This window comes from Petromyzon marinus, chromosome 45 (assembly GCF_048934315.1).
Source record: "Petromyzon marinus isolate PM22_M1 ecotype Great Lakes invasive population chromosome 45, UKy_Petmar_22M1.pri1.0, whole genome shotgun sequence".
In the NCBI taxonomy this organism is placed as follows: Eukaryota; Metazoa; Chordata; class Hyperoartia; order Petromyzontiformes; family Petromyzontidae; genus Petromyzon; species Petromyzon marinus.
The window spans coordinates 3,843,438-3,860,645 of NC_133711.1; the positions used below are offsets into that span (position 1 = coordinate 3,843,438).

The 17,208-nt window shown below is 49.4% G+C and overlaps 1 protein-coding gene across 1 annotated transcript in view; it reads left to right on the forward strand.

Moving 5' to 3' along the window:
• Positions 1-1,292: 1,292 nt before the first annotated feature.
• Positions 1,293-17,208, forward strand: part of LOC116952066 (uncharacterized) — an 81,205-nt gene continuing 65,289 nt past the window's right edge. Inside the window, exons 1-2 of the mRNA XM_032971093.2 lie at positions 1,293-1,964; positions 8,483-8,542. Coding sequence (XP_032826984.2) covers positions 8,515-8,542 — 28 coding nt within the window. The 5' untranslated portion in view covers positions 1,293-1,964; positions 8,483-8,514. The remainder of the gene's footprint in view (positions 1,965-8,482; positions 8,543-17,208) is intronic.

The following is a 17,208-nucleotide window of genomic DNA, read 5'->3' on the forward strand; positions in this document are numbered from 1 at the left end:
GGAGATCGAACCGGCGCTCCTCTGGATCACAAGTGCAGTGTGCCAACCCTTTCAGCATGACAGCATCGTGTTTTAAAAAAAAAAAAATAATGGTTATAATAAAGTCTGGGGGAAAAAAAAAGCCACCGAAAAAACAACAATCCGTAAAGCAAGTTTAAGGCTGGCATTTTCTACTTTTAAAGTTCCCAAAGGTAATTCGTATCGATTTGAACAAAAAAAACTTTGGCATGAAGGCCTTGCCTGTGGCGCTGGGCTTTGGGGGGCAAGGGGTTGGTTTCTCACACAGATTTGGGGAAGCCCCACAGCCACTGAACTACGGAGCGGCTACAGCAAGTGGATTGTGACACCCATCTGTACGGACCTTTTCACTGCGAGTCCCTCGTCTGCGCGGGGCTTTCTCCACGTACTCTTTCGGATGATCGCACAGGAAGCCAGACACTCATTCATTGGCCAAACATCTCAACGCAGGACTCTCATGGAAACGAATATTGAGACTCAGTGAGGCTTTCCTGGATAAATGAGAGATACGAGTAATATGAATGTCATGAAAAAAAAAACCCACTAACGATTAGAACAGCTAAATGCATGTTTGATGCTTTCAGACATTGATTTGTGTGTTGTCTAGCCGCTGATGCGTATGCAATTGAGAGCGTCTGTGTGTATTTGCGAGTGCGTGTACATATGGGAGAGTGAGTGTGTGTGTATTTGTGTGTGGTGTGGGAAGCGGTAGTCTACTAGTTAGCGTGCTGCCCAGATCGATTCCCGCTCACAGCCACCAACACCGGTGACGATTATCTGAACTCGGGTCTCCCCTAGGTCGACTCAGACTTAAATGTGTACCTAGTGCGGTGTCTATACATCGCCACTAGGGAGACAAAGGCGGCCAGGCGTGGATGTGCCGTGCCGGTCATCATAGGAGCTCGCGAACAGCACTTGCCCCAACAGTCCGTGCAAGGCTACACGGGGGACCTTTGCGTGCATGCGTGTGCGAGGGTAGTTGTGTGTACGCGAGCGTGCATGCGTCTGCGAGTATGCACGCGTTCGTGTCAATATGAGTGCGTGCAAGGGCGTTCCTCTACGTACGTGTGTGTGCGCGTGTGTGTGCGCGTGTGTGTGCGCGTGTGTGTGCGCGTGCGTGTGCGCGCGTGTGTGCGCGCGTGTGTGAGGATGGGCAGAAACCCAGCGGTTGCCATAGCTACAGGAGCTGGCAGCGAATGTGGGGGGGGGGGGGAGGAGGAGGGGGAGAGGACGAGAGGATGGAAGGGAGAGATTTACAGAAAAGCCACATTGAGAGAGAGAGAGAGACGCGCAGGGGACGCAGAGAGAGAGAGAGAGCTCGCCAGAGAGACAGGGGAGGAAGGGAGGGAGGGGAGAATCACCAGAGACGAGACAGAGGACATCGGAGGAGCCAGAGGGTAAACTGCAGGCAGGAAAGAGATCGCGAGGAGACGCGGGCGGAGCGAGCGAGCGGGCGAGCGGGCGGGCGGGCGAGCGGGCGGGCGGGCGCGGTTCTGTGAGCGAGGCCGATCGAGAGCAGCATGAATCTCCAACGCCCGCGGACATGCGCACAGGTCCGGTCCTGGCGGTGACTTCAGTTCCGCCCGCTTCGTGCGAACGCACGGCACGAGCGAGCGTGTGCACGAGTGAGTGACCGCGAGGGAGAAGAGGAAGGAAGGAGGTGAAGGAAGGAGGTGAAGGAAGGAAGGAAGGAGGAGGAAGGAAGGAAGGAAGGAGGAAGGAAGGAAGGAGGAGTACACGAAGAATATATTTTTAAGGGCATATCGATTCGTGCAGTTTTTGCTCGTTGTTTGTCATTCCTCGGGAAGAATCTGCGATGCCGCGCGTGTCAAAGGAGGGGAGAGGGTTGGAGGTGTCGTCTGGCGCGGCTCCCCTGCCCGCGCGCTCGTGAAGAGAGCTTCCTCGCCGGAGTTTGGGGAACCTGACGCTGGCATCTCACGCGACAGGTAACACGCCCGACGCGAACACAAAGACACAGATCGCCCCGTGAAGCCTTCAAACAGAGTGTTGGGGCAAGTGCCGTGAGCGAGCAGTACCGATGCAGGCACGGCACGGCACGCAAGGGGGTGGGTGGGTCAGCACCACGCCCGGTCGCCTTTGTCTCCCCAGTGGCGATGTTTTTTATCCACCGCAACAGGTACTCATTTGAGGCTGAGTCGACCTAGGGGAGGCCCAGGGCCGGTTCAAATAATCGTCACCGGTGTCGAACCCGGGTCGCCGGGTTCGACTCCCGCAGCGCGCTAACCGCTACACCAACGCTCCCCACATGCCCCTGCAGATGTATACACACATACGTACACACATACGCACACACAAAACACACACACGCTTGTACACAGATGAACACGGCGTACAGCAAGCATGTACTCGCGGATACTTGTTTGAACTATAAGCTCACGTGTACACACGACCGCACGTACATACACACGCGAACTCACGCATATACTTGCACGTACACAAATGCATATATGCACTCGTACATTCACACGAACAAAGACAAAGATCCCCCGTATAGCATTCAACAACAGACTGTTGGGGCAAGTGCTGTTAGTGAGCACCTATGAAGGCCGGGACTGCACACACATGGGTGGGTGGTCGGCACCACGCCCGGTCGCCTTTGTCTCTCCGGTGCTTATGTTTACACCGGGTACTAATTTAAGGCTAAGGCAACCTAGGGGAGGCAAAAGTCCGGTTCCAATATTCGCCACTGATTTTGGTCAGGAACGCAGTGGACCAACAACTCTCCTACCGCTCACCACATACTCACACACACAAACATATACAACAACAACATAGTCATCAATAACACTGCCTTAAAATGAAAAAAAATGGATATATAATAGGCTACGTTTCGGGAAGTGACCCCTTTTCATCCATGTGCTATGAAAGAAGGTCCATTGCCCGAATCGTTGCCTGAGACGCGAGTTTATGTATTTGAAGGCCACGGTGTTATTGACGAATGCCGTGAGTTGTTATTTGTGCACTACTGGCAACAGAGCAGCAGTATCACCAACTAGTGCGTTCACTGACACGTATACAAAGACAAAGAACCCCCGTATAGCCTTAACATACTGTTGGGGCAAGTGCTGTTAGGGAGCACCTATGAAGGCCGGCACGGCACACGAAAGGTCGTGTGGGTGACCAACACAGTTCCCAACCTTGCTTATCTCCTCAATGCTGCACCGATGTTTTAAACCCGTACTGAGTACTCATTTAAGGCTGAGTCGACCTAGGGGAGGCTCGGTACCGGCTCAGATATTTGTCCCCGACGTTGGCCAAGCGCAGTGCGCTAACCACTGTGCCACCGCTCCCCCCGCCCAACTAGAGAAAGACTAAATCCCCCCGTATAGCCTTAACATGCTGTAGGAGCAAGTGCTGTTAGCAAGCACCAATAATGGCCGGTAACACGCCCGGCCGCCTTTGTCTTCCGATTGGCGATGTTTTCGCACCCCGCCAGGTTCTCGCTTGAGGCTGAGTCGACCTAGGGGAGGCCCAGCACCCGTTTAAATAATCGACACACGCATATAGGGCCACACACACACACACAAACACGTGCACACACGGGCCCTGCAAGTGCGTTAACGCTGAAGCGTAGAGACGTTGTGATTACGCTGAGCGAATGTCTGCGCGTGTGTTTGTGTGCGCCTTGATGCGAGCAGCTATCGCGGTGTGTAAACATCAGCACCGGGGGAGACAAAGGCGGTCGGGCGTGGTGCTGGCCACCCACCCCCTCGTGTACCGTCGCGGCCTTTAAAAGGCGCTCGCTAACAGCACTTGCCCCAACAGTCCGTTAAGGCTACACGGGCGGATCTTTGTCTTTGTTGTGCACATGCGTGCGACGTAAGTCATTCCCGCTCACTCACGCCAGATGCACTGCTCCACCAATGGCACACCAACGAGACAATCACTATCACAGCCGCGCCGAGCCATCCATTCACGGCGCTGGTAATTGACTGCACACGCGGGCGAGCGCATGCATGCACACGCGGGCGCGCGCGTGCACACGCGGTCTTGGGAGATAATTGCTGATAGGCCATTGTGAGTCGTATTAGCTCATATCAATGCAGAATTGGCATTGACTTTGCGTGTGCTGTTGTGTTATGTACACGTACATTCATGGCATGCGCATGCATACCACTGATGTCTGGTGTGCTTTTGTACATTTATAGTTATACATAATGATACGTCGATGCAATTAAGATGATGATCATTAAGTTGATGTTAATGATGATGAGTATTACAATATTAATTATGATAACAATGATGGTGCCACGATGCCGCGGATGACGATGATGAGTATTATTCGTGTGATCGCGAATTCATAATTACGACGAAGATGACATCATGAAGACAACAATGACGATCAGGATTACGATGATGGCGGTGGCGCAAACGACGATGACCGTGAACAATTTTGATGCTGATGACGAGACAGCGATGGTGATGAATACGAGGATGCTCGTGATGATGCCAATGACGATACATGTAACGATATAAATGATGGCAACGATGAAGACAGCGAAGATTTATAGCGATGATGACGATGACGTTGACGATGACGTTGATGTAGCGGTACCGATTTGCTGATAAGAGATCCCCTTCAATCCAATGGACCATCATCTCAGTTTCAACCACGGGAGAAAAGAAAATCACGAAGCAAATTGGGCTTCTCTTTATAATCCATTCCCATTGTTAAAAACTGCACAAATATGCTCGACTGTGGCGTTTTCCAGTAAACGGAGCAACTGTGCTCTTAATAATTCAAGACTCTAAATGCATTCATTTTTTTTTTCTGACAAGGGGGAGATTGATTTGGGATTGCGGTGGTGGTGTGCGGCGGTGGTCGACTGCCTTTTGTAATTGGATTATCGAACACGGGTTTGGTGGCTGTTTTATTTCACGATGTATTGATGGACAGGGGGAAAGAAAAGTAAGCGGTGGTGGTGGGTCTTGGGCTGGACACTGCGCCCCCGCAGCAGGAGGTTACGACGAGGCGATGCGTTAAAATCGCGACGGGGAGGCGGGATGAGCCCCGTGGAGACGGAGCGATGAAATCGGCTCGCGTTGCATGCGCCAGGCGGAGCATTTGCAAGGCAGGATCGTGAGAAATGCTGGCAAAGGGGCTTTCGTGTAAACGCTCATCCAGCAGTGGATTAACCATGGCTGATGAATTTACCCAAGCACGCATGAGCACGTGGCCCTTGAATAAATGCCCTCTCGTTGTGTATGCAGCGCGATCAAAAATGCTGGCGAGCCACGGATACGAGACGGACCCGCAGTTACGTAGAGGCGGTGTTCACGTATAGTAGTGGTGGCGTTATTGTAATCATGTGCATTGGCGGAACGGTGGTGCAGTGGTTAGCGCACGGCGCTATGAACCAGGCAAAAACCTCAGTTCGATTCCCGACCACGAATGATGATAGTGAGCCTAATCCTAACCCAACCTTCACCAACCACCAAAGGCGAAGTATGGTAAAAAAAATCCCTTAATCAGGCTGTCAATTGGCAAATGAGAACTGCACATTACAAAGACAAAGACCCCTCCCCGTGTAGTCTTTAAGAGGATGTTGAAGTGCGGTTAGCAAGCACATACAAAGGTCACGCGGGGCTAACGGACGCCTTTCTCTCCAGTACTGATATTTACGCACTGCACGAGGTACACACTTGAGGCTGAGTCGACTTAGGGGAGGACCAGCACCGATTACAATATTATTCTGTTAATGGCAGTGGGCGGGGATTGAACTGAGGTCGTCAGGTTTGTAGTACAGTGCGCTAGACACTGCGCTGCCACTCCCCACTACACAATACCAAACATATTACATAGAGCGCACACGTGTGCAGTATGAGTATGCGTATTGTGTCGAGATGGATGTGTGTTGGTTGGTGCGCTACGAACCTGGCGACCCGAGTTCGATTCCCGCTCGCGGTCACCAACAGCAGCGACGACTATCTGAACCGGTCCTGGACCTCCCCTAGGTCGACTCAGCCTCAAATGAGTACCTGGTGCGGTGTGTAACCGTCGCCACTAGGGAGACAAAGGCGGCCGGGCGTGGTGCTGACCACCCACCCCCATCGTGTGCGTAACCGACCTCCATAGTTGCTCGCTAACAGCACTTGCCCCAAGTCTGTCAAAGCTACACGGGAGGTACTCTTTGGTTCTATTCGGTAAAGTCACGTAGGTACAAAATAAAACAACAAAAAATAAAAAAAATCACGACGTTTCGGCCACAACACAAGTGGCCTTCATCAGGTGAAGGGACAAACCTGTCCAGAGGACAGCGTTGGAGTGAAGAAAGCCAAGCTGTGAAGGGGTAAACAGGGGTAAACAGAAAACGCCTTAAACAGAAAACGCCTTAAAAGGAGGCGACCTGCGCTTGGCTTTCTTCACTCCAACGCTGTCCTCTGGACAGGTTGGTCCCTTCACCTGATGAAGGCCACTTGTGTTGTGGCCGAAACGCCGTGAATTTTTTGTATTTTTTGTTGCTTTATTTTTTTTACCTACGTGACTTTACCGAATAGAACCAAAGAGTATGGGTCCTTGCAGTCGCGAAAGCTTCAAATCTACAATGCACGTGAGATCTTTGCCTGTATTGTTTGTGTTCACTGCATGACGACACCGGGGGGGGGGGGGGGGGGAGGGGGGGAGCGCTCGTGTCGTGGTTTAGCGCACCGCCACCACGTACACAGCCACCCGAATTCGTCTCCTGGTGCGTTGTTGTAAACATCGCCACGAGGGAGACAAAGGCGGCCGGGCGTGGTTCTGGCCGTACCACCTTGCTCCCAAACATCCTTAGGCATCATGACTCTTGTCTTTCTAGCGGTGCCCAGCGAACCCCGTGCCGAGTTATATACTTTCATACAAAAAAAAAGCTCTACGCATATATCTAATTGGTTTCATTATGAAGGGCATGTATCACCTGAGTGCGTAATAATATCATTACTAATTGCTTACCTGACAGGAGAAAATGAAATGGTGAGCTCAGATTTGAGGTGAGTGCACACATCATCGTCGAACAAGACATGAACGTGATCACATTCCTATCATCGTAGCATTTAAACTATAATCATCATCGGTAGCAGGGGCCGTGTTCGATCCACTGCTGGATGAATGCTTCGGAACGTCGTCGTTTTGTCGCGATTCCACCGTCCGTCTCACTCCTGCGCGCTTACTGAGCGATTCATTCTGCCCCCCCACGTGTGCTAAAGTTGGGATGGCTCTCTCGTGTGGCTCACATTCCGTCATCGGCCTCGTCCCTCCTCTACGATAGCTGCTGCCCGAACCCCACGTCTCTTAAAATAACACACGAGAGGGTATTTAATTGATATTTGATTGCAGTTATAAGGGCGTACAACGGAAGAAAAAAATTGTGAGAGTATTAACCTTCTCGGATTGGCCGATGACAGTCATTATAACAATCAGTGGTAATGACATATCGATTAAAATATGTCTGCATAATATAATTATTCTCATCACCATAATTTAAAACGTATCATCGTCTCAGACTGAAAAATACCCTCGTAATATCGCTATGATATTGTACACTTAAATAAAAAGCATCATCCTCAACAAACACATCGTCATCATCATAGTTCAAACCACACCTCCACAATGTCATTATCATCTCAGTCTAAAACACATCTCTACCGATATCACCATCATAATCATGATCCGAAACACGCGCACACATCGTCAATTATTTTAAAACACATCATCATCATCTCCTAAAAACACCACCATTTCAAAGCACAAAGCCACATGTTCATTATCACCACGAATTCCACTTTTACAACACACATCCACACCGCTACTGCCAATTGAACAGCAAACGCTGCACAGAGCAGAGACAAAGATCCCCCCTATAGCATTCAGGCTATACGGGGAGGGGGCCTGCACAGAGGCCGATCTTTGGTCACCGCTGGCACCAGTCATCGGAAAGTCCACTCAGACCCATTATCCTCCTGTGCCATGTCAGTCCCCTGAGTCGCTCGCATAGGGGGGGGGGGGAGGGGGTGGGTTTGGGGGGGCGATGTTTCGGAGCGACCGTCGGTCAGCTCCGAGTCGGCAGAGTGAGCAGTGACCGCCGGTCAGCTCCCAGTCGGCAGAGTGAGCAGTGACCGTCGGTCAGCTCCCAGTCGGCAGAGTGAGCAGTGACCGTCGGTCAGCTCCGAGTCGGCAGAGTGAGCAGTGACCGTCGGTCAGCTCCCAGTCGGCAGAGTGAGCAGTGACCGTCGGTCAGCTCCCAGTCGGCAGAGTGAGCAGTGACCGTCGGTCAGCTCCCAGTCGGCAGAGTGAGCAGTGACCGTCGGTCAGCTCCCAGTCGGCAGAGTGAGCAGTGACCGACCGTCGGTCAGCGCGCGCGTGCCGTCGCGTCCTTAGACCCGTTGTTTGCTGATTTTGTCCCCTCGCTCCTAATCCCCCTGATGTGATTCTATCTCTCCCGCTCTCTCTCTCTCTCACCGTCAGCGAGGCCCTATGGGTTAAGCCATCGGAGGCGCATGGAGATTTCGGCTTGTTCATTCGCAGGTAAGGCTCGTCGCGTTTGGGCTGGACGGCGCTGAGACTGTAGTGTCTGTGTGTGTGTGTCTGTGTGTGTGTGTCTGTGTGTGTGTCTGTGTGTGTGCGTGTGTCTCTGGCGACCCGGGTTCAATTACCGCTCACGGCCAACACCCAGTGACGATTACCTGAACTGGTCCTGGGCCTCCCTTAGGTCGACTCAGTCTCAAATGAGTACCTGGTGCGGTGTGTAAATATCGCTACTAAAAAGACAAAGGCGGCCGGGCGTGATGTTAGCCACCCACCTCCTCGTCTGCTGTGCTGGTCTTCATAGGTGCTCGCTAACAGCACTTGCCCCAACAGTCTGTTAAGGCTACACGGGGGATCTTTGTCTTTGTGTGCGAGTGTCAGTCTGTTGAGGCTATACGGGCGCGTGTCTGTGCGCGTGTCTGTGTGTGTGTCTGTGCGCGTGTCTGTGTGTGTCTGTGCGCGTGTCTGTGTGTGTCTGTGCGCGTGTCTGTGTGTGTCTGTGCGCTTGTCTGTGTGTGTCTGTGCGCTTGTCTGTGTGTGTCTGTGCGCGTGTCTGTGTGTGTCTGTGTGTGTCTGTGCGCTTGTCTGTGTGTGTCTGTGCGCGTGTTTTGTTTGTGTGTCTGTCTGTGTGTGTCTGTGTATCTGTGCGCGTGCGACACTGTAGCTGCAGCAGGTTCGCACCGCACCGCACTGCGAGCCCGCTCACGACCAGGATCAGCGGCCAATATTTGTGCCTCCCCCTAGGTCGACTCAGCCTTAAATGAGTACAGTCGCCAGTAAGGTGACAAAGGCGGCCGGGGGTAGTGCTGGCCACCAAGCCCTCCCCGTCCCCATCGTGTGCCGTGCCGGCCTTCACCGGTGCTAGCCAACGGCCTGTTGGTGGCTATACGGGGGATCTTTGTCTTTGTGCGCGGCACTCACTGTAAATCACAGTCTGCTGTGCGTGCGGAACGCAAGTGGAGTACTATAGCAAGGGGTGTGTGTGTGTACGCCGTTCAGGATGTGGGTGGTGTCAGCGAGTATGATGTGTCTCCCTGTGACCGCTGTCTTTCCATGCCATCATCATCATTAACATCAGCAGACAAAGACCCCCCCCCCCCCGTATAGCCTTAACAGACTGTTGGGGCAAGTGCTGTTAGCGAGTAGTACCTATGCAGGCCGGCACGGCACACGAGGGGGTGGGTGGCCAGCACCACGCCCGACAGCCTTTGTCTTCTCAGTGGCGATGTTTTTACGCTCCGCACCAGGTACTCATTTGAGGCTGAGTCGACCTAGAGGAGGCCCCGGAACGGTTCAGATAATCGTCACTGGTGTTGGTTGTGAATGGGAATCGAACCACCACGACTACTACTACTAAAGTACAGCATTATTACCACACACCGCCAATGGTATATTACTGAGTCATTGATTTCATTAGACCTCCTTTGCCAGTACCAAAGTTTAATAAAAGGGTTTCCCTTTTATTCTGGCAACAAAACTGAAACCACGAGTATTCTTGTCTGCAAAAGCCGTCCCTTGGTGTGGACCAATCAGTTTCAAGGACAATGCATGTATTATCATAGTATGTTTTTTCGTTTGCATTTTGACTGCAGGTATTGTGGTTAATGCAGCAACATGAATCCTTGTAAAAAGGTTTAACTTGTGTTGCCAGAAAAAAGGGGGAAAACCCCCTATTATTACGAATAATATATTATTACAGTACCATATATATGTTTTTTTATAATAATAATGATTATTAAATGACAATGCTACATTACAGCACTTAATATGTATTATTGTTAAATCTCGTCTAGATTTGTAAAGCAAATCTATATATTCATTGGTAGTCTGAATGCCATAATCGGGGTGTTTTTTGGGGGGTTTGTGTGCGAGTGAGACTTGATGGTGTCCGTGTTGCCCTCGTCAAATAGACAATGTGCCTTGTGTCACGATGTTTGACCTGTTGGCTACTACTGCTCCTGACTATAACGGCTGTAACCATGATCGTAAGAAGAAGAATACGCGTTATTGTCACCATAATATATGACCACGACTCCTGGTGCCACACCACTGTTGCCATCACTACAATCGCTCGCGCAATGGTCGCGTTTGTCATGACTGCCAATAGCCTAGTAAACATGGGACGTTGGGCCAACAGTTCTAACCAGATGCCGACGTTGGGACAACGTTGGGCCAACAGTTCCAAGCAAATGCCGACGTTGGGCCAACGTTGGGCCAACAGTTCCAAGCCAATGCCAACGTTGGGCCAACGTTGGGCCAACAGTTTCAAGCAAATGCCAACGTTGGGCCAACAGTTCCAACTAAATCCAACGTTGGGACAACGTTGGGCCAACGTTGGGCCGATAGTTCCAACCAAATGCCAACGTTGGCCCAACGTTGCATGCTTCCTTGGAGCATACCACCAGTGTCATCACTGCCATGATCAATACGACGATTACCACCATCAGCGCATCACCTCCAACAACGTTGTCAGATTAAATACCATGCGTGTGTTCATCATGAGTACCCTGTAACAGGCTTCGTGCACATTTTATCGACAGTATCTTTACACTGCATGGGAGTCAAACTTCTCGGTTCACCGATGATGGAGGGGTCGTGCATTTGTAAGGGTTTGCCTTGAGAAGTCTCGATAAGTCAAGTGTCTTTGTTTTGACGGGTTTGAGATCCCAAGAGAGCCGAACAGGGGAATCTCATTTGCAACACTGAATACAGGGTCACCAAAATGACAAAAGCAAAGTCAGGCACCCGTGCAGTAACGAAGCAAATAGAATTAAAGCAATGTGGAACATGAGACAAACCATAATATCCTATGAAAAATAATAAATCGGCCTCTGGGACATATTGTTTGGGGGCTCAAACTAATAAAGTATATTTTCAGATGTTGCTACTTATACCCAATATCCAGAGACTCGACTATACGCGTACCAAAATGTCACAATTCTACGAGCCCGTCTGGAACATCATTACAATATACACCACTCCCTGCATCGGCAGTGTTCTATATGTACGGGATCCCATCTTGATGGCCATTGTAGCTATGGCAATATTAGCAATGACATATTGCTACTGCTGCTGCCGGCTATTTAAAGATATTGAGGGCCGACTGCAGACGGTACTGCAGACGGTACAACAAATGCCCAATCACCCAGCGTTTCCCCAATCTCATCAAAAGTTAAACACAATTTGGGCCTGGATGCAGTTCTTGGATGGGCAAAAAAAGGTTTTGCGTAACAGGCGCTGTAGGCCGTCTTGCAGCCGCACGCACAGCGTGTGCAGGAGAGCGCAGTGCAGCGAAATCCACTGTTGCAGTGTGCTATGCTCCCAAGCCTTTGCTCGCTGCGTTCACCAACACGAAGTGACCAGAGTGTCGGTGCAGTTTTGGTCAAACAAACCCCACCACCTGCGTGGCATGGAGGAGGCCTTGGTCCAGCAGGTGCTTTTACAAGGGGTTGAACGTTACGCACATTTATATCGATGTGACATATATAACAAAATATATTGGGGTATATAAAAACATATACAAACGAGTAGTTGCCGTGGGAGGGTACATTCCTTTTTTCACATTTTTTTTAGAGGTTGATGTGATTTTAAAATTAAATAATAATAATAATTAATGATCGTCTACAACCCATTATCAATGCAATGCTGTATGAAGGCCTCCTCATGCATTTCAATCCCTTGCCCATACTTCACTACTCTGGCCATAGTGGGTTGGTGAAAGCAGTGACGCCCAGGACTGGTCCAACTATTATTCGCCTCTGGTGCCAGCCGTGGCCCGGAATTATGTTTTACACGTTTACAGCAAGGCTCGCTAACCACTGCAACCATCGCTCCACCGCCTCACAAACCACTGTGCTTATTAATTAATCAGAGTAACGTGTTCACGTGCAGATTCATACTTTGGGTTTTGTAATCTGCCCACGATGAATATAATGATCACATTTAAATATTAATTCCTTCATATATATTGCTTTAATTCTGCAGAAATGGAAGGTTGAGAATTTTTTTATCTTAAGTTGCAAAGTACAGAGGTGGACTGCGTTCAGATATGTAGCCGTGAATTAATCTTAGGTCATCCGGATCATAGGCCAGGGCACTAACCAGTGCTACAAATTCCCCACTTAATATTCTAATTTGTATGTTGATGATTGTTTACCCAGCGGAGTGTCAAGATTCTTCCTAAGGAGGGTCCTGCCAAGTTTTCCCTGTTATCAGCCAGTGATTTTTCAGTATCGGGATGTGTTGTCCAACACCAGTTGCATTGTGTGTGTGGGGGGGGAGGGATTCTCGTAGTTATGGAAGGGAAACGGAGAACCCGGAGACAATCCATGCAGAACAGGCATGGGGAGAGAACACACAAACTCCACACACACATACACACACATACACACACACATACACACACACACATACACATACACACACATGCATACACACACATACACATAAACACACATACATACACACACATACACACACATACACACACACATACACACACATACACACACATACACACACACATACACACACACATACACACACACACATACACACACATACACACACATACATACACATACACACACATACACACACATACACACACATACACACATACACACAATGCACCCAAGTCGGGAATCGAACTGAGACCCTTCTCTCCGTTGAGGCACGCGCGTCATCACCGCGTGGCGCCTCCCTGCCACGTGTTTTGAGGCGGATGGGAACGAGGGAGGTGTCTAGGACCTCGTGCGCGTTACCAATCCATTACGCTGCGCCCTTCTGATAAGTCGCTTGAATCAAATTTAAACAGACATTGCCGATAATCTTCCTGCAGCGTACACTCATCCAAAAGAAACGTTTATTTCTCACGGTTGTAAATACTTCGGAAATAAAGAGGCAACATTAAAACGCGGTTCCTCGTCGTAATTAAAATTAGTTTCTTCTTCTTCTTCCCCACCGACAGGAGCATGTGATCAACTCACGTGATCAACTCACGATCGTTTGTTTGCTTAACACGTGATCAACTCATAGATCGTTTGTTTGTTTGACACGTGATCAACTCACGATCGTTTGTTTGTTTAACACGTGATCAACTCACGATCGTTTGTTTGTTTAACACGTGATCAACTCACGATCGTTTGTTTGTTTAACACGTGATCAACTCACGATCGTTTGTTTGACACGTGATCAACTCACGATCGTTTGTTTGTTTGACACGGGATCAACTCACGATCGTTTGTTTGTTTGACACGTGATCAACTCATAGATCGTTTGTTTGTTTAACACGTGATCAACTCACGATCGTTTGTTTGTTTAACACGTGATCAACTCATAGATCGTTTGTTTGTTTAACACGTGATCAACTCACGATCGTTTGTTTGTTTGACACGTGATCAACTCACGATCGTTTGTTTGTTTGACACGTGATCAACTCACAATCGTTTGTTTGTTTAACACGTGATCAACTCACGATCGTTTGTTTGTTTAACACGTGATCAACTCACGATCGTTTGTTTGTTTAACACGTGATCAAGGCACGATCGTTTGTTTGTTTGACACGTGATCAACTCACGATTGTTTGTTTGTTTAACACGTGATCAACTCACGATCGTCTGTTTGTTTAACACGTGATCAACTCACGATCGTTTGTTTGACACGTGATCAACTCACGATCGTTTGTTTGTTTAACACGTGATCAACTCACGATCGTTTGTTTGTTTGACACGTGATCAACTCACGATCGTTTGTTTGTTTGACACGTGATCAACTCACGGTCGTTTGTTTAACACGTGATCAACTCACGATCGTTTGTTTGTTTAACACGTGATCAACTCACGATCGTTTGTTTGTTTAACACGTGATCAACTCACGATCGCTTGTTTGTTTGACACGTGATCAACTCATAGATCGTTTGTTTGTTTGACACGTGATCAACTCACGATTGTTTGTTTGTTTAACACGTGATCAACTCACGATCGTCTGTTTGTTTAACACGTGATCAACTCACGATCGTTTGTTTGTTTGACACGTGATCAACTCACGATCGTTTGTTTAAAACGCAGTAGGAGGCTTTCGCGACCAATATCATCCATAATGCAGGTTTTTTTTTGGGTTAGATCGTGTAACTAGTGAGGTTTGTCACGTAAACAGAACACGCCAAGTCATTACGAGGACAGCTCACCGGTTGTGTGTTGGAGAGTAAACCCATGACAACAATAACAACCTCCATTATGGCTTATTATCGTTCACCGTCACTAATTGACATATTTGGGCAGCGTGTGCGTGCACGCGCGAGCCTGTTGTGTGTGCGACTGGCTGTCACATTAATGCGCTCAGAGCGATTGAACGTGCCGAGCTGAACCCATGCGGACATAAATACATTTCTAAAGACACAAATCGCCCAGAGGAGGCCGGCGATGAAAATTCCCCCCACCCCCAGAAATAACACAAGACGACACGATTAATACAGCCGCACGGAGTGGTCATCGGCGTCTTCGCAATCCCGGCGAGAAAGATTTTATTTCGATTTGAGCGGTACAAAAAATATTTTTTTTTACAAAAAAATTCCCGCTCCAGTAAATGAGATGCGCGTTTCGTGTGTAAGTCGAGTCCGATGAATGTCGCGAATGAATCTTCCAAGGGGAAAGGAGGCAGAGTTAAGAGGTTGTATATTTAGCCCGGTGGGTCACTAATGTATCTGAGAAGGTCAGGGAGGTCGACTTAGATGGTTTGGTCTTGTAGTGAGAAGGGACAAAGAGGAGGCAATTAGAAGGGCTGTGAAATTAGAGACCCACAGACACATACAGTGTTCCATAGACTCACGTGGAGACCCACAGACTCACACAGTGATCCATAGACTCACGTGGAGACCCACAGACTCACACAGTGATCCAGAGACTCACGTGGAGACCCACATACTCACACAGTGATCCATAGACTCACGTGAAGACCCACAGACTCACACAGTGATCCATAGACTCACGTAGAGACCCATAGACTCACACAGTGATCCATAGACTCACGTGGAGACCCACAGACTAACACAGTGATCTATAGACTCACGTAGAGACCCACAGACTCACACAGTGATCCATAGACTCACGTGGAGTCCCACAGACTCACACAATGATCCATAGACTCACGTGGAGACCCACAGACTCACACAGTGATCCATAGACTCACATGGAGACCCACAGACTCACACAGTGATCCATAGACTCACGTGGAGACCCACAGACTCACACAATGATCTATAGACTCACGTGGAGACCCACAGACTCACACAGTGATCCATAGACTCACGTGGAGATCCACAGACTCACACAGTGATCCATAGACTCACGTGGAGACACAAAGACTCACGCAGTGATCCACTCACACAGTGATCTACAGACTCCCACAGTGACCCACAGACTTACACAGTGATCCATAGACTCACATAGAGACCCATAGACTCACACAGTGATCCATAGACTCACGTGGAGACCCACAGACTCACACAGTGATCCATAGACTCACGTGGAGACCCATAGACTCACACAGTGATCCACTCACACAGTGATCCACAGACTCACACAGTGATCCATAGACTCACGTGGAGACCCATAGACTCGCACAGTGATCCAGAGACTCACGTGGAAACCCACAAACAAACAGTGATCCATAGACTCACGTAGAGACCCATAGACTCACACAGTGATCCAAAGACTCACATGGAGTCCCACAGACTCACAAAGTGATCCATAGACTCACGTGGAGACCAATAGACTCAGACTGATCCATAGACTCACGTGGAGACCCTTAGACTCACACAGTGATCCACTCACACAGTGATCTACAGACTCACACAGTGTTCCATAGACTCACATGGAGACCCATAGACTCACACAGTGTTCCATAGACTCAAGTGGAGACCCATAGACTAACACAGTGATCCAAAGACTCACGTGGAGACCCATAGACTAACACAGTGATCCAGAGACTCACGTGGAGACCCACAAACACACACAGTGATGCAGAGACTCACGTGGAGACCCACAGACTCACACAGTGATCCAGAGACTCACGTGGAGACTCATAGACTCACACACTGATCCATAGACTCACGTGGAGACCCATAGACTCACACAGTGATCCAGAGACTCACGTGGAGAGCCATAGACGCACACACTGATCCATAGACTCACGTGGAGAGCCATAGACTCGTACAGTGATCCACTCACACAGTGATCCACAGACTCACACAGTGATCCAGAGACTCACGTGGAGACCCATAGACTCACACAGTGACCCACAAACACACACAGACCCAGAGATGAGAAGGGCTATGGAGATGTTGTGAGTGCAGGGCTATGGAGATGTTGAGAGTGCAGGGGTATGGAGATGTTGAGAGTGCAGGGCTATGGAGATGTTGTGAGTGCAGGGCTATAGAGATGTTGAGAGTGCAGGGCTATGTAGATGTTGAGACTGCAGGGCTATGGAGATGTTGAGAGTGCAGGGCTATGGAGATGTTGATAGTGCAGGGCTATGGAGATGTTGAGAGTGCAGGGCTATGGAGATGTTGAGAGTGCAGGGCTGTGGAGATGTTGAGAGTGCAGGGCTATGTAGATGTTGAGAGTGCAGGGCTATGGAGATGTTGACAGTGCAGGGCTATAGAGATG